The sequence below is a fragment of the Haliotis rufescens genome, unplaced genomic scaffold (genome assembly GCF_023055435.1).
Source record: "Haliotis rufescens isolate VD_foot unplaced genomic scaffold, xgHalRufe1.0.p SCAF_15, whole genome shotgun sequence".
In the NCBI taxonomy this organism is placed as follows: Eukaryota; Metazoa; Mollusca; class Gastropoda; order Lepetellida; family Haliotidae; genus Haliotis; species Haliotis rufescens.
This window is the reverse complement of record NW_025963835.1, coordinates 11,308,027-11,327,295: the sequence shown is the minus strand read 5'-3', so window position 1 is coordinate 11,327,295 and position 19,269 is coordinate 11,308,027. Positions and strand designations below refer to the sequence as shown.

Here is a 19,269-nt window from a genome sequence, read left to right as displayed (position 1 = left end):
CCACAGGCGTAATGTGGCGTGACCGAGTTCTGGCCTGAATAAGCCACTGTGCTCATTTACTGTGGAAAAGGCACTGTTTATCAAATTCAGTATATAAGGGAAGCAATCGCATAGTGGTCAGTATGGTGTACTATGTGAAACGGAATGAATTGAAGCCAATATTGTTCGTAGTGTTTTAAACATGTCTGTGTTGGTTAAACACCAATAATTTTTGGGATAATTATTTCAGTGTAAATTTAATTTGACGAACAAAGGGTTGGTGTCTTGCGTCAAAGTGTTTTTCTCAGCTTGCGTTGTCATTCTTGTACCGTCGTTCTCTATATGGCAGATCACAAATATGTGCTCGATGACAACGTAGATTTCTCGCCTAACCTATGAAATCTGTTACCCCAGAATATCTTCTCTTGGGTCTTCTTGCACTCCCAAACTTACGTTTACCATTCGCACATTCCATTTAATGATCTAATGAACTGAAAATAATGACCCTCCCCTAATGCTTGTCCTGTATTGATGACCCTCCCCATGTCCATGTACATTTTTTGATGACCCTCCTCGAAAAGACAAAATGCTAAAGAACTATATATTATTGTAAAATGCCCATATTTCAGGACCCTCCCCAAATATGTGTATTATTTTTTATGACCCTCCTCTAAACACTGTCATATTTTTGGTGACCCTCCCCTAGATTCCCTGTGACCCCCTCCCCACTATATACGCTGTTACTGTCATGAGTCATGACATCTTTTCCCCGAGGCCCCACTGGCTATTTGGGAAAACCCAGCTATTTATAGTACCAGTGCGTATCCCAGTTTTCCTAACAGAACAACAAGAAGTTGTAAATGACGAGCGTGCCTTATTTAGAAAATATCACTGTCACTTAACTGAGCAAAGGTGGATGTGGTACAGCAATGTGACTATCCCTAATGCACGATGCCGGCGTCAAGTTGATGGCCTCGAGCGGGGCACGAGTCGCCACTCCGCTTGTTCCGAAATGACACGAGAGGTCACGAGTGATTCAGATGAAGAGGGAGAGAACGCACAAAATAGAAATGTAACTGTAAATTTTAGGATAATCGGTTATATACTAGACACGGCCATTTCTCGTATCTGTATGTGTAGGGGGCACGGGTGGCCCAGTCGTCTAAGGCGCCGCAATTCGCTGTGAAGAGTTGCGTCCCTTGGGCACGCCAGAAACCTGGGTTCGGATCCCGGTTCGCCCCGATTATGTTTCTAGGTTTGTCAGCACCATACCCGTGCTCGTAGGTTTCACTGAAGTGGTAAACGTCTGAGACCTGCATTACTTCGGGCTTTCCTTCAACATGAAGCGGACACGCCTCGATATAACTGGAATACTGTTAAAAGCGGCGTTAAACCCAACTCACTCACTCATTCACTGTATGTGTATATGTGTATATGAGGAAACCACACACACACACAGAGAGAGAGAGAGAGAGAGAGAGAGAGAGAGAGAGAGAGAGAGAGAGAGAGAGAGAGAGAGAGCTTATGTATGTGTCACGTAAATTAGGGCTTACAAAGGACAGTTATTGACAGCGCAACATCATCGTCAGAGACTGAGATGCACCCGGACTGTACGTCGTTAGCACCAATGTTACTCTCTTACTCGCAGAGAGTCGTCGCCGGCTCTGTCTGCTCAGAGCTGATGGTAAACACCGTGTTTCCCGCGGTGGGGGTGGGGGTGGGGGTGGGGGTGGGGGTGGGGGATGACATTCTTCGTCCGATTGTCCTACCATTTCTACATACAGCTACCACGTGGTGTCTTTTATCAGCTAGACAACGCCAGACCCCATCCAGCCTGAATCCTACACTTCCTTGCAGCCAACAACGTCATCGTGTTGCTGTGGTCTGCACGCTCCCCAGACATGTTCCCCATAGAACACCTCTGGGATGTCATGGATCGTCGTCTTCGGCAGCGGCCACATCCTCCAGCCAACCGGCAAGAATGGCGGTGTGCCCCACGTGACGTCATCGGACGACTGACTTTTTCTTTGAGTTTTTGTGTGTTTTGTAGTCTGGGGTGGTCATACACACTATTAATGTGACGTGTCAATGAACATTGAGTGATTTAAGATATGTGTGTCCTTTGACTTTTAGTTTGAAAGCTTTTTCTTTTCTAGCCCACTTCAATTTGGGCAACTGCCATGCCAATATCGGATGCTGTATAAGATTTTGATCTTTTCAGTACATTTTACTTGATGGATCTTTTGTGGTTTTAAAACTAGAGTGATATAAATCTATAGTGAAGTTTATTTTGGCCGTCAGTTGATTACATAAAAATATGGTTCCTATCCAGTACAAAACATTATTATACACGGTAATATACAGAATGCGTTAATAAAATAATGAATCAAATAATGGTTTTCGTTTATAAATTTTGTAAAGCGTGATTGCTAAAAGACATGTAAATGACTTTAAAATAGAGACAAGTTTGTTGAAATCAGTCCGATTTGTAAAGGTCGGATTTAATAACATACAATATTTAAAAAAAGTCTTAAATCTTCATAAAACGGACAAGATATTAAATAATGTAATTCATCTTCAATATTTCTGTTATTAAACTGTTTAAAATATTGTGGACAAATTCTGTCTAGAAGATGGGTTGGTGGTGAATCTTGTATGTTAGACATATTAGTATCAAAATCGAATTATCTAAATAGCCTTCAAACAATGCTTACATATATTTATGTCAATCAAAAAACACATCACGCGACAGTTGATGACCATGTAAAGATATATCAGAATAATTCAAACGAAAACAGTTTCATTAATATATTTGAATAGTTATTTAGATCAGTTTTCTTTTACATGTGACACTGTTTATTACCAGATAGTGTAACAATAGGATGAACTTGGGTAATTCAATACGGATTTGATGATATTCCGTTTCCGATGACGGATCATGACGAGAAGATGTAGACAGGTTGTGGTCCGGCTAGTGTACCGGTCATACCACTTTTACCCACTTCGAACTTTCGATTAGGCAAACGGAATTAGCTCCCTTCTCGAACCACCGATAATGCGGTTTCGCCCCATTTTGATATTGATTTCAAGGGTGAAGTTAATATCTCGGCCTAACCATGAGATCGTCTTATCTACAGCCATATATATATACGGTTAATCTGCTGAGCTGCGTCAAACACCATCCATTCACTCAACAGGCAGTGTCTATAGCAGATATTAACCTACTTTCACTTGCGTGGGCAGTCCTATAAATAACGCAACGATTGGCCTTTCACTCAACATGGAAAATTTATAGCCTAAAGTACACCTGTACTACAAGTAAAAATAGATGTGACATATATACCAAGGTTATTTTATGTTGATACCCGCTGTTCCTTTAGAGTTCGATATGTTGTCCTTTGCTTAAAGAAAGAATAGATGTGTTGACTGGGGAAATGCTGATTTGGAGAAGGAAGTCTCCAAAATAGCACCTGGGCGACCATCGTTTATTTTTACATAAAAGTGGCGCCTGTTCTTTGGATACTTTAAGAATACGCATTAAGTTGTAAACCATATTCTTAGTAGTAGTGGCAGTAGTAGCAGTGGCAGTAGTAGTAGTAGTAGTAGTAGTAGTAGTAGTAGTAGTAGTAGTAGTAGTTGTAGTAGTAGTAGTATTAGTAGCAGTGGCAGTAGTAGTAGTAGTAGTAGTAGTAGTAGTAGTAGTAGTAGTAGTCGTAATATACATGTGACCTGCCATGTGATCGTCTTGAATGAGTGGACAATCAGTATTCCAGCTGTACCACAGTGGTTTTTATAATGGAGTCTGGACCAGACAAACCAGTGGTTGATATCATGGGCAACAGTCAGTACGATTCTACGCCGCTTTGAGCAATTTTCCAGCATGACCAGGGCGGAGAACATTGAACCCATGCATTTGGCGAAAGCTGTTACTCAACCGAAACTGAAGAATCTTCGAAGCCCATTTTGGGATCCTGAATATATTCCACTTGATTTGTTGTGATCCATTTTGTTATTTATGCCATTAACACACACACACACACACACACACACACACACACACACACACACATGCACATACTCTCTCTCTCCACATTTTGAAAGGTTTTAGCTATATTATACACATTGTTCATATGTCTATTGTTTCATCCTTTAGACGTTATATCACAGAATTTGAGCACAAACGAAATTCCCATCAGATTATTTATTTTATATTTACTGTTGTCACACATGCAAACATGCACAAGAATGACAAATAAATAATAACAATGAAAATGAATGGCATGTTAATAAAAAAACAATGACAGTCAGTGTATACAAAGTAATGATTGTACACCTCGAGAGAACCTTTCCGAAACAGACCCTCTTTCTGGGAGAGGTTGTGGATCTTCGAAAATCTGAATGGCATAGTTCCTCGTTCTGGGAGTTTGTCCGTGGGTGTTTCGAAGCACGACCCGCCGTCCTTTCTCGATACTGAGGTAAAAGTCACTATAGGCCAAAGATCGTAACATTTCAAACGCAGGTTTCTGGTATTCGTACCAATATTTACTATTTGTCTCTGTAATTACGTCCGTCACAACATCACTTCTGTTTGCACGAGTGAATTGGAAGCCAAATGTCTGTGACTGGCAGTCCCCTGTGGTATTGACAGGTGTGAGGTAGAACGATTGACCTTGGAAGTCATACCGGAAACACATTAAGCAATACATTCGGTTAGTCGTATCAATTGCGTTTTTGATTTCTCTAATGAAGTAATATTGTTCTTTGAACTCTCTTTGGTAGATGTCGGTGATAAGGACGGGCCGGTCCGTATCATCAACTGCTCTCAAAAAACGGCCATTAGAAAGCGGCCATTTTATTTTGACCCGCATCCCATTGAACGAGTTTATGTAGACCAGATCGGTGACAGGTCGTGGGGTGCAATGGACCACTTCCTCCCTCTCGGCAACAATAATGTCTTCCTCTATTTCCCTTCCGCCAGTGCTACATCGGGATGTCAATTCTGTAACTTAATAATGAAAAAAGATGTAAGTATATTAATAAAGACACATATATTATTTCATGTTTGTTCTGTATTCGTAAAATTACGATCTTGATGATGTTTTAACGAGCGCTTCCGGAGAACATACTTGCGGTCTTCAGTAATGTGTTGTATGAATGGCATAGCTCTACGTGTCATGGAGGTTTGGATGATATGCATGTTGTGTGCCGCGATACGAATATCATTTGATATAATCGTGTATCGACACAAAACATACCTGTATCCAGAAATAGGGAATGAAGCTTTGCTAATCAAGTTTGAATTGTGAAATATCGAATTGCAACCTAACGATCGAGAATTTTGAGCTCGACTTAACAGACACATTCAGGTTGAAAAAGTGAGAAATATTGCAAGGCTTCACCGGGAACGGACTGCATGTGAGTTCGACATAACGGAGTATTGGACACAGCCGAGATCGATACAACGGGGTGCGTAATATCTGACAACAGAGGATCTGGTGGCCAGGCTCTAGGACACGGCTTCTGCGTAGTACGTGGTAGGTTGTTCATGCTATCAACCACCGGTCTGCCAGAGCCAGACTCCAATGTATAGAGAGTGCCGTATAGTTGGAATATTGCTGACTGCCGTAAAAAAAGAATACACAAAGTTCAGGACAATATTCGCTTTATCCGAGTTTGTTATAACCAGAGGTATGTACCTGTGATACTCATTGATGTCGTGGTCGAGTATTCTGCATGATCGGACTCTTCTGGAACTCTGCTTCCATTGGATGGTCGCCTAGCAACGCTCGAGGTCGCTGTTGTCATCGACATCCCCGGCAAAATCTCTTCCCCAGATGGGGTAACTGTACCCCATTCCTCTGTTCCACTGTCTGAATAATAAATGTACATTTAATCCCTACCCATACCCCTATCAACCAATATATACCACTCAAAATAGTTAAGGATCACTAAATCCTTTCATGTTACAATAGTTAATCTGTCATGGCATGCTAGATTTACTATAGTAATATGAAAACATCTGGTTGTCCTTAACCTTTTTAGTAGTATATAATATGACACATAGCTACACTGAAATTCGGCATTGAATCAAATATTTGTTTCTTGCTACTGTCCAGTAACTTTACTCCTGTTTTACGCAAATAACTTGCGTTTTATTGCGTAGATCACTCTAACAGCTGATGTTACAGTTCACAAAGACAGTCTCTCATTTTGAGACGCTGAGCTCATAATAACGTCAATGCCTAGATATGAACTGGGCATCGGACCGTGAAAACAATTCTCCCTTCAAACATTAACACAACATGGGATTTCCCGAGCTTTCACCGTGAGCTGTGGCTAATTTTAAACGGCTATACATTACGCCATGTCAGAAGAATACAAAATGGCTGGCCCATTACCTATATAGGAATGTAAGAGAACAGTTTCCTTGATCGTCAAATGTTAACGATACCCAGGGTATGGACTTGCCCCAAACAACACGCCCATTGCTTTCTACTTCCGATAATGCACTGAGAGCGCCTGTAAGCCTGTATGTTTTAAGTTTGTACAGTATTGATTCAGCTAATCGACTAATGCAAGGGGATGAAGATGTGTACATTAAAGATGTATGTGAACATTGTCACCTGTATAGAAGTGTCAAAACGGTTTCATTGATTTGACGATGAAGGACCGATAATCAATGAGTTAGTGAATGACGAGAAATGATTGATCTAGCACCGATCTAAGACAGGACGAGGAATACGCCGACAGGGGCATTGTTTGGTGACGGTGATTGTGATCATGATGGAGAAAATGTTCATGATGATAATAATGTTGGCGATTATTGTTGCTGTTGATGATGATGTTTATTGACTTATCCTAAATCAACATACTTGTTTTACTACAGTTGTTGTGATGCATTCACTTTAGACGGGGACACTCCCTCCTTAAGTCAATCACCGCTCCCTCCCCTCCCGGCCCAGATTATCAAGGGATTAACGCTATGGCAGTATTTTCTTTCATAGACTCCCGAGCCGTGCGGTGTTTGGACATTGCAAGCCCTGTGTTTATTGGGCATCAGCCTCTATTTCTTCACGGCTCCAACATCAGATCAATCCGCCATATTGATACCTTACAAGGCCCGGCGGTGTATTGGAGTACCAGCGATTATAAGAGGATATGTTTTAACATTAAAGTCAAGGGTTGTATGAAAAAACAATTCTTACCCCCAAGGTCTTCTAGTTGACAGACGTTATCAATGTTACTTGGCCTCATCGTTGATCTTAGGGAACGTTTCCGAAGACATTGATCTGACGCAACGTCACAGGTCGACGTTGAAACAAATTTCATGGATCCGACATGACGAGGCTTTCCCCGTATTGTCCCTGGTCTGTGGACAGTCTCCTCTGTGAACCCACTATCTCCACTACACTGAGTTGACGCGGGCTGAGATCCGAGTGTCCCACTCCAGATATCAATTTTTGATTTTTCGTCATCGATCAAGCTCGAACAACGAGGTTTGCTTGACATGATGAGGTTTATTTGTGTGTGCTCAACACGTGTGACTCGTCACTTTATAGCTTTCATAGGGGATTCCCCGATTAAATAGATCCGGGTTTTTGGGTCGGACGTTCAGGTTATACAGGTGGTTTTCTGAATAGAAATTAATAGCTCATGTTCTAAGAGCATCCCCACGAAAGTATTGCGTGGGCGGTAACACTGCGTAAACATGGACACCCATATATGAGTGTAGACACACGTCATGAACTGAGAGAGAGAGAGAGAGAGAGAGAGAGAGAGAGAGAGAGAGAGAGAGAGAGAGATTATCATTTGGATTTAAATATTCATTCAGAAAATGGTTGTCCTGAATCTGTCACAATGACAGATCTTTGTCGAGGATTGGTTTACGAGTAATGCTGAATGTGTCTGTTATATTAATAGCATAGACAATTTATGATGGTATGCAGATTTGAGGATTGGCTATAACGTGAGAGTGAACATGTTTTCTGCGGCGGGGACAAAAACATACACCACAGTGTGTTTTCTTATGAATGTAGATAGACACGTGATGTGTAGAAAACAACTACGATGATAATAGTAAGCATTTTACAATGTAAACCCCCGAGCAAAGAACGCATACCCCCACGTTCGATGATGGCTAACATTGAAACAAACAAGGAAGTGGTTTAGATGCTGATGTGTGTCACAGGGGGATCACAGCTGTGTTGTGGACCTCAAGTCTACAGTGTTTCGGCGAATGTTTTCAGCCAAGTAACGTTTTGATAACATTTGTAATATTTTCATCAAATAAAATGTTGAATGGTATACTTTCTTTTACCCGGTAGTTGGGGGCTATCTGGGGGGAGGGAAAGTGCGAATATGGGGAGGCAGCACTTTCCGTAACACGAGCTGTTTGTTCCGGTTAAGTAACTAAATGAACTAAACATTCCCTCTATGTTTTAGTCTATCTGATGTAATGTTATTGATTTCAAAACGTGCACAGGCTGTCATAATGTATTTAAAATACCATTTAGAGCTTACATGCCACGTTACACCTGTAAGCATTTAATGTGGAGATGGCAAAGTATGCTGGGATATACACCACCACCGCTCGATTACATCGTATACGTGATGCAGAACCTGCTGGTGTCAAGGGGTAGTTGTTGCTTATTTAAACATGGGAAAATGTCTTGTAAAGAAAACAAATCGTCACTCTATATTGAGAGTCACTCATGGCTGACACTTCAAACATCAACACGTGATTAATTCCCTGGTGTATCTTTCAGTTTGACGTGTTGCTATAAATAGAACTGGGATTTCCAAAAACACCACTGCTATGCTCAACCATCGAACGGCCTTGGGGGTAAGTCTCCTATCCCGCACACAGAACACTCTAGACTTTTGCCTCGGCCACATAATGTTTTAATAAATAGTTCATTTTAAGCATCATTCTGATTTTGTTTAAATCCTCAACTTGTGTAGGAATTCGTGTGTATTATAATATCTATATTCTGTGAAGGATGCTACTTGTTATATTCCCGGTTCATTGAGGTATGAATCGAAAAAGCGATGTGCAAACGGTATTCCCATTCAACTAAGTATATTTGAACTCTATACTAATTACACCCCCTGGTGTAATAGAATAAGTGCTCAAACTATATTATTTTATCAAATCGATAATGATAACATTCGCGTATCACACAATATATCTTTACCAAGCAACGTGAAACCACACAAACTCCCAGCGTGTCTATACAAAACATTGCCGGCTAACCAGTGTAGTACACCTCCGTTTTCAATCAGTGATATCCACCCGTTGGTTTCCAATACACAATCAGCGACATCCAATACACGCTCGGTAACATACAACACACACTCGGCGACAATCAATACAAACTGGTGATATCCAATACAAACTAGGTGATATCCAATACACAATCGGCGACATCAAATACATAATCAGCGACATCCAATACACACTCGGTAACATACAACACACACTCGGCGACAATCAATACAAAATAGGTGATATCCAATACAAACTAGGTGATATCCAATACACAATCGGCGACATCAAATACATAATCAGCGACATCCAATACACACTCGGTAACATACAACACACACTCGGCGACAATCAATACAAACTGGTGATATCCAATACAAACTAGGTGATATCCAATACAAACTAGGTGATACCCAATACACAATCAGCGACATCCAATACACTCTCGGTAACATACAACACACACTCGGCGACAATCAATACAAAATAGGTGATATCCAGTACAAAATAGGTGATATCCAATACAAAATAGGTGATATCCAATACACAATCGGCGACATCCAATACACACTCGGTAACATACAACACACACTCGGCGACAATCAATACAAAATAGGTGATATCCAATACACAATCAGCGACATCCAATACACACTCGGTGACACACAACACACACTCGGTGACATACAACACACACTCGGCGACAATCAATACAAACTGGTGATATCCAATATAAAAAAGGTGATATCCAATACACAATCGGCGACATCCAATACGCAATTGGCGACATCCAATACACAATCAGCGACATCCAATACACACTCGGTGACATACAACACACACTCGGTGACATACAACACACACTCGGCGACAATCAATACAAACTGGTGATATCCAATATAAAATAGGTGATATCCAATACACAATCGGCGACATCCAATACGCAATTGGCGACATCCAATACACAATCAGCGACATCCAATACACACTCGGTGACATACAACACACACTCGGTGACATACAACACACACTCGGTGACATACAACACACACTCGGCGACAATCAATACAAAATCGGTGATATCCGTTACAAAATAGGTGATATCCATTACACAATCATCGTCATCCAATACACACTCTGTGACATCCAATACACACTCGGCATAATGTTTTCGAAAACTCTGAACGGAGAAACTGAGTATTCATGATGTTTATTTTACAGAATTTCTAATATAGAGAACTCACAGTTGTCCAGTTCCCTGAAATCCGTAAAACACCTTGACGGAATGCGGATAAACAAAAGCCTTTCTCACCGGAAAGCATGGTACTCGCTCCATACCCCAAGGGAGCTAAAAAATACTCACCACTAATGAAAAGAAACAATAAAGCGCTATTAAAATATCTTATTACCATATCTGACTGACTACCGTTACACTCCACCCGAAATTAGTATTAACCTAATTTACATTAAACAACGAGAAATGCTGATGTGGTATAAATATAAACACAATGGTTTAGCTAACAATACAGCATTGCAAGTGCAGATAGGCAAGTGTCATACCCTTATTTGAACAAAGGTTAATGTTTTTTGGCAAAACACATAATCATACAAAATATGCTTTTTGGCAAAACACATAATCATACAAAATAATAAACATGAAAATACACATCATTGTGACAAAGTTTATAGTTCGGATCGGATTCGGAATCATCGTAATCATCACTCACAAAGTTCAATGAACCCGAAAATGAATTTAGCACAGTTCGGAACACCATACTGCAAATGAATTTACACACATTTGAACACAGTTAGTTCTCTTTTTCTAAGAGAAGCACAAGTTTGTGAACTGGTCTCACAAAGTTTGATTCACCACAGTCTACTTTCACAGTTCTGACTAGACCATCTTCACTAAGGTACACTTCTGAGATGCGTCCAAGTTTCCAGTGATTCCTTGGAATATTGTCCTTGATTATCACGATGTCGTTTACAGAAAGATTTCTACATGGGGCAGTCCACTTCTGCCGCAACTGAAGACTTTGCAGATACTCTTTCCTCCAACGACTCCAGAATTCATTAGCGATGTATTGAACTCTGCGCCATCGCTTCCTGGAATACATGTCCTCCTTAACGAATGTTCCAGGTGGCGGAAGGATTACCTTAGACTTCATGGTAAGAAGGTTATTTGGTGTCAGAGGTTCTGGAGAGGACGGATCGCACAGAGTGTCAACAGTTAAGGGTCTGCTGTTTACAATGGCGGCAGTTTCACACATCACAGTACGGAGGGATTCATCATCAAACTGTGATCCAAAGTCATGAAGTAAAGCAGATATGACATTTCTTGCAGTTCTAATCTGCCTCTCCCAGACACCACCCATATGGCTTGCATATGGTGGGTTAAACTTGAACTCAAAGAAATCACAGTCTCTCTGCAATAGGAATTGTCTCAATTTTCTTTGATCAAGATTTGTTAGAACACCATACAGTTCGTTCTTTGCCCCTACAAGGTTAGTACCTTGATCGCATCGTAGTTGACGGATCGGACCACGCACTGACATAAAGCGTCTTAGGGCGTTGATAAATGAGTCTGTACTCATTGACACAACAGTCTCTATGTGTATTGCTCGGCAACACAGGCATGTGAACAGAACACCGAATCGCTTTAACTCCTTTCTTCCTTCCTTAATATAAAAGGGTCCGAAACAGTCTACTGCACAGAATGAAAATGGAGGAGCTTCTTCTGTCCTATCAATGGGAAGATTTGACATCTTCTGGACTTGAGCCTTGCTCCTGAGTTTCCTACACTAAACACATTTCAAAATGTAGTAGGACACACCTGAGCTACAACCTATGATCCAGTATCCACTTGATCTGATCTGATTGAGTGTTAGACCTTTTCCCTGATGATGAACTTGTTCATGGCAATGGCGGATAACAAGTGTTGTTATGTGGTGCTTCTTTGGCAAGATAACAGGGTGCTTAAGGTTTTCACTAATCTGAGCACGTTTTAACCGTCCTCCAGCACGTAAGATCCCATTGCTGTCCAGGAATGGATCCAGACGATACAAGGCACTGACTGATTTCAGAAATTTGTTGCGTACAGTTGCCTTCTTGAATGTTCCTGTTTGATTCAAGGACTGAAGCACTTTCAGTTCTTCACCGAATGCTTCTGCCTGAACTAACTTTAAGATTACAATCTCTGCTTGTTCAATTTCTTTGACTTGCACTGAACCAGCTACTGATTCACAATCTCTTTGTTTACTTTTACGAAGTTTTCATTTCAGATTCAGACAGTGAGCAACAGTACGCTTGGCACGGAACCAGTCGGAGAAATATTCCAAGCGCTGAAGTATTGAGTACGGAGGGCTGTTTTCATCTGTCTCACAGGTAAGTACCACAGATTTCTTTCCTTTCATTTCAGGGTCATCAGCTGCCACGAAGTATTCGGAAGCAGAGTTTGGTGATGGCCACTTAACCACTTGGATGTCAACAGTTTGTTGACGGTTAACCCTTTGGATGCAAAATCAGCAGGGTTGTCAGAGGAACTTACATGATGCCACTGTTTAGGTGACGTTTTGTCTCTGATCTGTTGGATACGATTGGCTACGTACACATGAAATCTGCGAGAGTCATTTGAGATGTAGCCCAACACTATTCGACTGTCAGTCCAGTAGAAGTTTTGACTGATGTAAGTGCAGCAGTTAGTTCCAATCTCGGAATGGTGACGGATTTGATTGGCGCAACCCGTGCCTTACCCATTATCAGAGAACAATGTACCTGTTCATGTTCATTCATTAATCGGAGGTAGGAACACTGTCCATAACCGGTCATACTTGCGTCAGAGAAGTGATGCAATTCTGTTGCAACAACTTTCCCAAAGTCATGTGGTTTCACACATCTTGGAATTCTCAAATCATGAAGTGATTTCAAGTCTGTTTTCCAAGCATTCCATGCCTTGAGGATACCATCAGATACCGGAGTGTCCAAATCATACTGATCCTTACACAACTCCTGAAGAATCGCTTTACCTTGGAGAATAACTGGGGCTAGTAGTCCAATTGGATCAAAGATGGAACTAACCATTGACAATATTGTGCGTCTTGTGACAACTTTGTCCTGGTGACTGTCAAGTTTTATCTGAAACATGAAACAGTCCGATTCTGCACACCACTGTACTCCTAAAGCTATTTCTGTTGGCAAGACGTCACAATCAATCTCAATGTCCTGAACACCACTTACATGATCCTCAGGCGGTATAGCTGACATGGCCTCCTTAGAGTTGGAGATGAACTTATGCAAATGAAGGCCTTTCATTGCACATACACTCCTGCTTTCATTAATGAGTGTCACTGCATCACAGGGTGTAGGAACAGAACACAATCCGTCGTCGACATAGAAGTCGTTCTTGATGAACTGTGCTGTGGCTGAACTAATGTCTGTCACATGGTCTGTCACTGTTTGCTTTAGTGCAAAGTTCAAAGTTGGCACAGCCTGGGCTTGACACAGCGCCGAAAAGATGCACTTTCATTAGGAATTCGACAACTTGATCCTCAACGTTCCCATTTCTCCACCAAAGGAATCTTAGATAGTCCCTGTGTTCCTTGTTGACAAAGAACTGGTGAAACATTTGTTTCACATCACACATCAACACAACAGGTTCAAGCCTAAATCTGCAGAGCACGCCGTACAGATTATTGGTTAAGTCGGGTCCTTTCAGGAGACAGTCATTTAAGCACTTGCCATTATATCTGGCACTACAGTCGAAAACGACTCTGATTTTATTTGGCTTCTTAGGGTGAAATACCCCATGGTGCGGAATATACCATCTGTTACATGCATGTAGTTCACCTACAGGAACTTCCTCTGCATGTCCACCTTTAATCATGGCATTTATAAAGGCGGAGTAGTCACTGTGGAACTTTGGATTTCTACGGAAACGTGATTTTAGTCCATCAAGTCTTTGAAATGCCATCCTCTTGTTATCTGGAAGCTCTGGAGTTCCAGCCTTGAACAGAAGCGGCATTTCAAAATGTCCTTCTGCTACATGAATGCCTTCTTCTATCTGTTTCATGAATATTCTATCACCGTGAGAGATGTTGGAAGCATTGCAGTCTTTCTCATTAAAGTCTACAGAGAACATGCGGATCACATCATTTGGAACAAACTGCTCCTTCACAGATGTTCTTTGAGATAGATGAACTCGGACGGCAGACATAGCTTGAGTGGAATTTCACATGACATCACTCTGTGACTGATGCCAATTGAATCAGAGTTCTCAATTTGTGTTTGATCTATGATACCGACAACACCCCATCCCAGGTCTGTACGTTGTCCATATGGTTGACCTTCCTGAACTGGTGCAATAACCTCACGAGGTATGAGTGCTTGTGGGCAATTATAGCCTATCAATAGACTGATGTCAACATCATATGTTGGCTTCAATACATCACACAGCTGTCGTAAGTGTGACCATACTTGCACTTTGTCGGGGGTCGGAATATGGTCCTTATTGGCTGGTATCACATCCCTTGAATATGTTCCAGGGAGAGCAATCCTGAACACATTGTCCATTCCTCGAACTTGAAGACCTCTGACCTTCTTGCTTTTGACATGTGCATTTGCTGAAGTCATTGTAGAGAGCAACAGATTAACTGGTGTACCTGTGACACCGAGTTTGTTGCACAAGTCTTTTAACACAAAAGTCGCATCAGATTGCGTATCCAGCAATGCATGTCAACAGTTCATTTGACGTATAATCGGAATGAGATACCCACACGGGTAAAATCATGGAGCACTTATCCACAGAATTGCTTCCATTACTGAGATGGCTAATACCTTTCAGCTTTGTCTCCTCAGAAGGTTTAGGGAGATCACCATGTAACATAGTAGCATGAAGATGTGAGCATGTTTTACATGTTAGCCTGTTCTGACAAAACTTTGAAAGATGTCCTGGCTTGAGACATCCAAAGCACACTTGACTGTCTATTAGGAACGGTTTTCTTTCAATCAAGGGTTTAGACAACAATGTCTCACAATCATCAAGCTTGTGTTGACCTTTACAGAAAAGGCAAGTTTCATATTTCACATTTGATTTCTTGTCTAATTTACCTGTGACAGTGCTTAGAGATGAATCTTTCAGATTTATGTCGAACACTGTACCATGTGGTCGTTTAGCTGTCTGATGCTGTGACGATGCACGAGTGTTCCGGGGCTTGTTCTCATGTTTCAATTCCAAGGGAAAAGAAGTGACAGGATCACACATTATTTCTGCTTCCTTAGCAATGAAAGTCACAAATCTTGAGAATTTAGGAAACTCTGATGTCTGTTCCCTATATTCGGCGACTTTTCGTCTCCAACAATTGAGGAGCCAATCAGGTAGCTTCTGAATAAGCTTACGATTTTCACATTCATCATTTAGGATGTCTAGTGATCTGACGCTTGACATTGCTGTTTCACACTGTCTGAGAAAGTCTGCAAACTTACGTAATGCATTACCATCCCTTGCTTGTAGTTTCGGCCATGAATCTAGACGGTCATGAAACGCACCTCCAATAATGAAATGGTTTCCAAAACGTTCATCAAGCAATTTGATCACCTCACTAAATGCATTCTCTGACGATAAAAGAAAAAATCCATTGACAGCGGTCGGGTAGCCTAGTGGTTAAAGCGTTCGCTCGTCACGCCGAAGACCCGGGTTCGATTCCCGACATGGGTACAATATGTGAAGCCCATTTCTGGTGTCCCCCGCCGTGATATTGCTGGAATATTGCTAAAAGCGGCGTAAAACCTCACTCACTCACTCTTTGGCTTGTCCGTCAAGATAGCGTTGCAAATAATAGATTTGTTCACCTTCAGGAATACCTCGCCTCCCTATGAGGACATTGAATGCACTTTTCCATTTTGGGTACATTAGAGGGTCCCCAGAGAAAGTTCCTGGCTCTGGTGGAGGTAACTGCCCAATGTTTATCTGATTTGCTAAGGCCTTGATTAAATCTTCATTCTGAGATTCTCTGAGCGGAACGTTTTGACTGAACAGAACATTTTGCGAGTCTTGCGAATCGGAACAGATTCTATGTCACTTGTGGCACATGACTCATGTGGAGCTTTAATTTCACTTTGTGTAAGATTCTCAACCTGAACTGAGTCAATATAATCTTGTACAAACATGTTTTTTCCATCCGGACATAAAGCAGGAGAATGAACAGAATCCTCATTCACTTCACTTTCTAATTTCTCTACTGCTTCTAATTGTGCCAAAGCCATAGATAATTTCATTTCAGTTTGACACCTTTCAAGCACAGCTCTCTTTTGATTTTCAACTTCATCAAATTTCAATTTAGTCTTCAATGCTGCAGCTTCGGCTGTAGCAGCAATTTCGGTCTCCTACAGTTTTGACACATTCGACATTTTTGATGACTTAGTCTTTACAGATTGACATGATTTGCAGTCAGCGAATTTCCGTTCACTCAAACCAAATTCAAGTTCACACAGTTTATCACTCACGGATTTAATTAAATCAAAATGTTTTGATTCAATCTCGTCAAATTTTGCAAGCAAATGTTCATCAGAATAATTGAATTCAGTTAGTTTCCCATGTTCACTACACACAATTGCCATACGGTCTTCTAAACAATCACGAATTGAACGCAGTTCAGATATGTCCACACTGTCAGATACTAACTTCATGACACTACTCGCCTGCGGAGGCCATGCAGATAGTGCAGATTTGAAACGTTTCACACATAGTTCAATCTTATAATCAGTGTATTCTTGTGTGGGTTTAGCTGCACGGCTACTTAAATCATCATCACAATTGTTCATATGTCAATATTCAAATCCATGCTGACACTATTGAAATTCAACTTACTCCCGGTACACGTTCTTTCCACTCAATCGATGTTTTACTATAATGTTTTCGAAAACTCTGAACGGAGAAACTGAGTATTCATGATGTTTATTTTACAGAATTTCTAATATAGAGAAACTCACATTTGTCCAATTCGCTGAAATCCGTAAAACACCTTGACGGAATGCGGATAAACAAAAGCCTTTCTCACCGGAAAGCATGGTACTCGCTCCATACCCCAAGGGAGCTAAAAAATTCTCACCACTAATGAAAAGAAACAATAAAGCGCTATTAAAATATCTTATTACCATATCTGACTGACTACCGTTACACTCGGTGATATCCAACATAGGCTCGATAACAATAATGTAGCAGACATTGTATATCCGGAATACCCGTAGTTGCTTAGACTCAGTGATAGAGTGCGTGAGTGAGTAGGTTTATATTTAGCAGTGTGTACACGTGGGGGTAACTGGGGGGGGGGGGGGGGGGGGGGGACTACCACACGATGTGACAATTCAGATCGTTCCTTTGCGCTAGCCCCCATCCGTAACCAGCAAGAAGACTCGTCAATGCCATTTGCGTAAACACGACAATCCAGTCAGGGTGGGTGAGTGAGCGAGTGAGTTTGGTTTAACGCCGCTTTTAACTCCATTCCAGTTATGTCACGGCGTGTCAGCTGGATGTTGGGGGGAAATCCAATCTCACTAAAATCAGATCTAAGTTCTCGCTGCCGCTTAACGAAGATCTGAGGACATCCCATTACGGGTCCATCAGAACGACCTTTCGCGAACTTTGACCGGCCACTGAAATGACTAACACTCGTTTCAACCTGGCGACTTCCATTTCAGACAAAGCTTGAAAAATATCTTGACACAGTTCTCGATTTAATTTTTGAAATCTGAACAAACAAACATTTCGGAATGTCTAATATATGGTTGAGATCGTATGGCAGTGCTTCTTACGTACTGTGCAACGCCTCCTCTGTTCAAATGTTTATCCCATGGAAGCGAGAGATAGACGATGATTATATTTCAACCAATCACGACGTAGATCGTGATCACGTGAGATAGCGAGAGCGAACCAGGCGTCAGTGCGTTTACGAACCTTGCAACAAGAAGACACGGGTGATTATGCTCTGACAATTCAGTGACTTAATCGAAGCCCTTTAGCTCAAAGTGTGTACAATTAACGTTTGAGTGGTCATCAACATCCATCTGTTCTTTACCAAGAACAGGAAACGGGAGATAGACGATGATTTTGACGGAATCAGTAGTACGGACCCTAACTGTCGTTCGGAATACCCCGTGTTAACGTTTTCGAGGTTGCATAACCAGAAAACATATTCCGACTGTCACTTTCATGATCTGGTTGGCGACGCTTTGATTGGTCGGATGAAAGGTCGTTCTGAGGTGACCCGAAATGGGATGTCCTCAGATCTTTGTTTTGCAATAGCGAGAACTAAGATCTGATTTTAATGAGATTGAGTGACAATACTAGAAACATAATCAAGGCGAACCGAGAATCGAACCCAGGAGGTTTCTGGTGTGCCGAACGGACGCAAATCTGCACAGCGAACTGCGGCGCCTAGCCTCTCCTGCACCCCAAAACCGAAACACAACGCGTATGACTAAAAGTATTTTGGTTAAAGAATGCGGATAGAGAACCAAATATCAAAGGTCAAGTAGGGACTACGTTCAGTGTTTATTAACAAACATGGCGTCGTCCTTGTCATTCGGCGATCGAGTCAGAATTGAGCCAAGGCAATAACATACAATGTTTATTCCTAATACAGGATATTTACTATCCCCAAACACACTCGCGTGATAACCCCCATTTCTCTGAATGGCGAAAACAAACATTTTGCTCTTGGTCCCGAAATATTAATCAACATTGACTGCCGCTGTTCCCCTTCAAAAGCTTTCTGCCAAGAAGCAGCATGCTTCAATTTAAATTTTAAAAGCCTTTTAAATAAATAAACTAGATGTAGGAGTCTTCCCAAAGGGGAAATGCATATACATGTTTTCATATAATTATTTTTTTTCAATAAACACACAGCGTTTATATAGGTAATAGTTATTGATGGAAGCCTTGTACATATGATTAATGTAAAGTGTAAGTATGTATTTCAGACAATTTGGACGAAGAGAAAATTATCAGAATAAAACAATCCGATGAACCT

The 19,269-nt window shown here is 41.3% G+C and overlaps 1 protein-coding gene across 1 annotated transcript; it reads right to left on the bottom strand.

Moving 5' to 3' along the window:
- Window positions 1-4,224: 4,224 nt before the first annotated feature.
- Window positions 4,225-7,614, bottom strand: LOC124110425. Its single transcript, XM_046469789.2, has 3 exons — window positions 7,185-7,614; window positions 5,676-5,849; window positions 4,225-4,984 (listed from the first exon to the last, which is right to left on the bottom strand). The coding sequence occupies exons 1-3, from the start codon at window positions 7,486-7,488 to the stop codon at window positions 4,284-4,286; spliced, it is 1,179 nt and encodes a 392-aa protein (XP_046325745.2). The 5' UTR covers window positions 7,489-7,614; the 3' UTR covers window positions 4,225-4,283.
- Window positions 7,615-19,269: the final 11,655 nt, after the last annotated feature.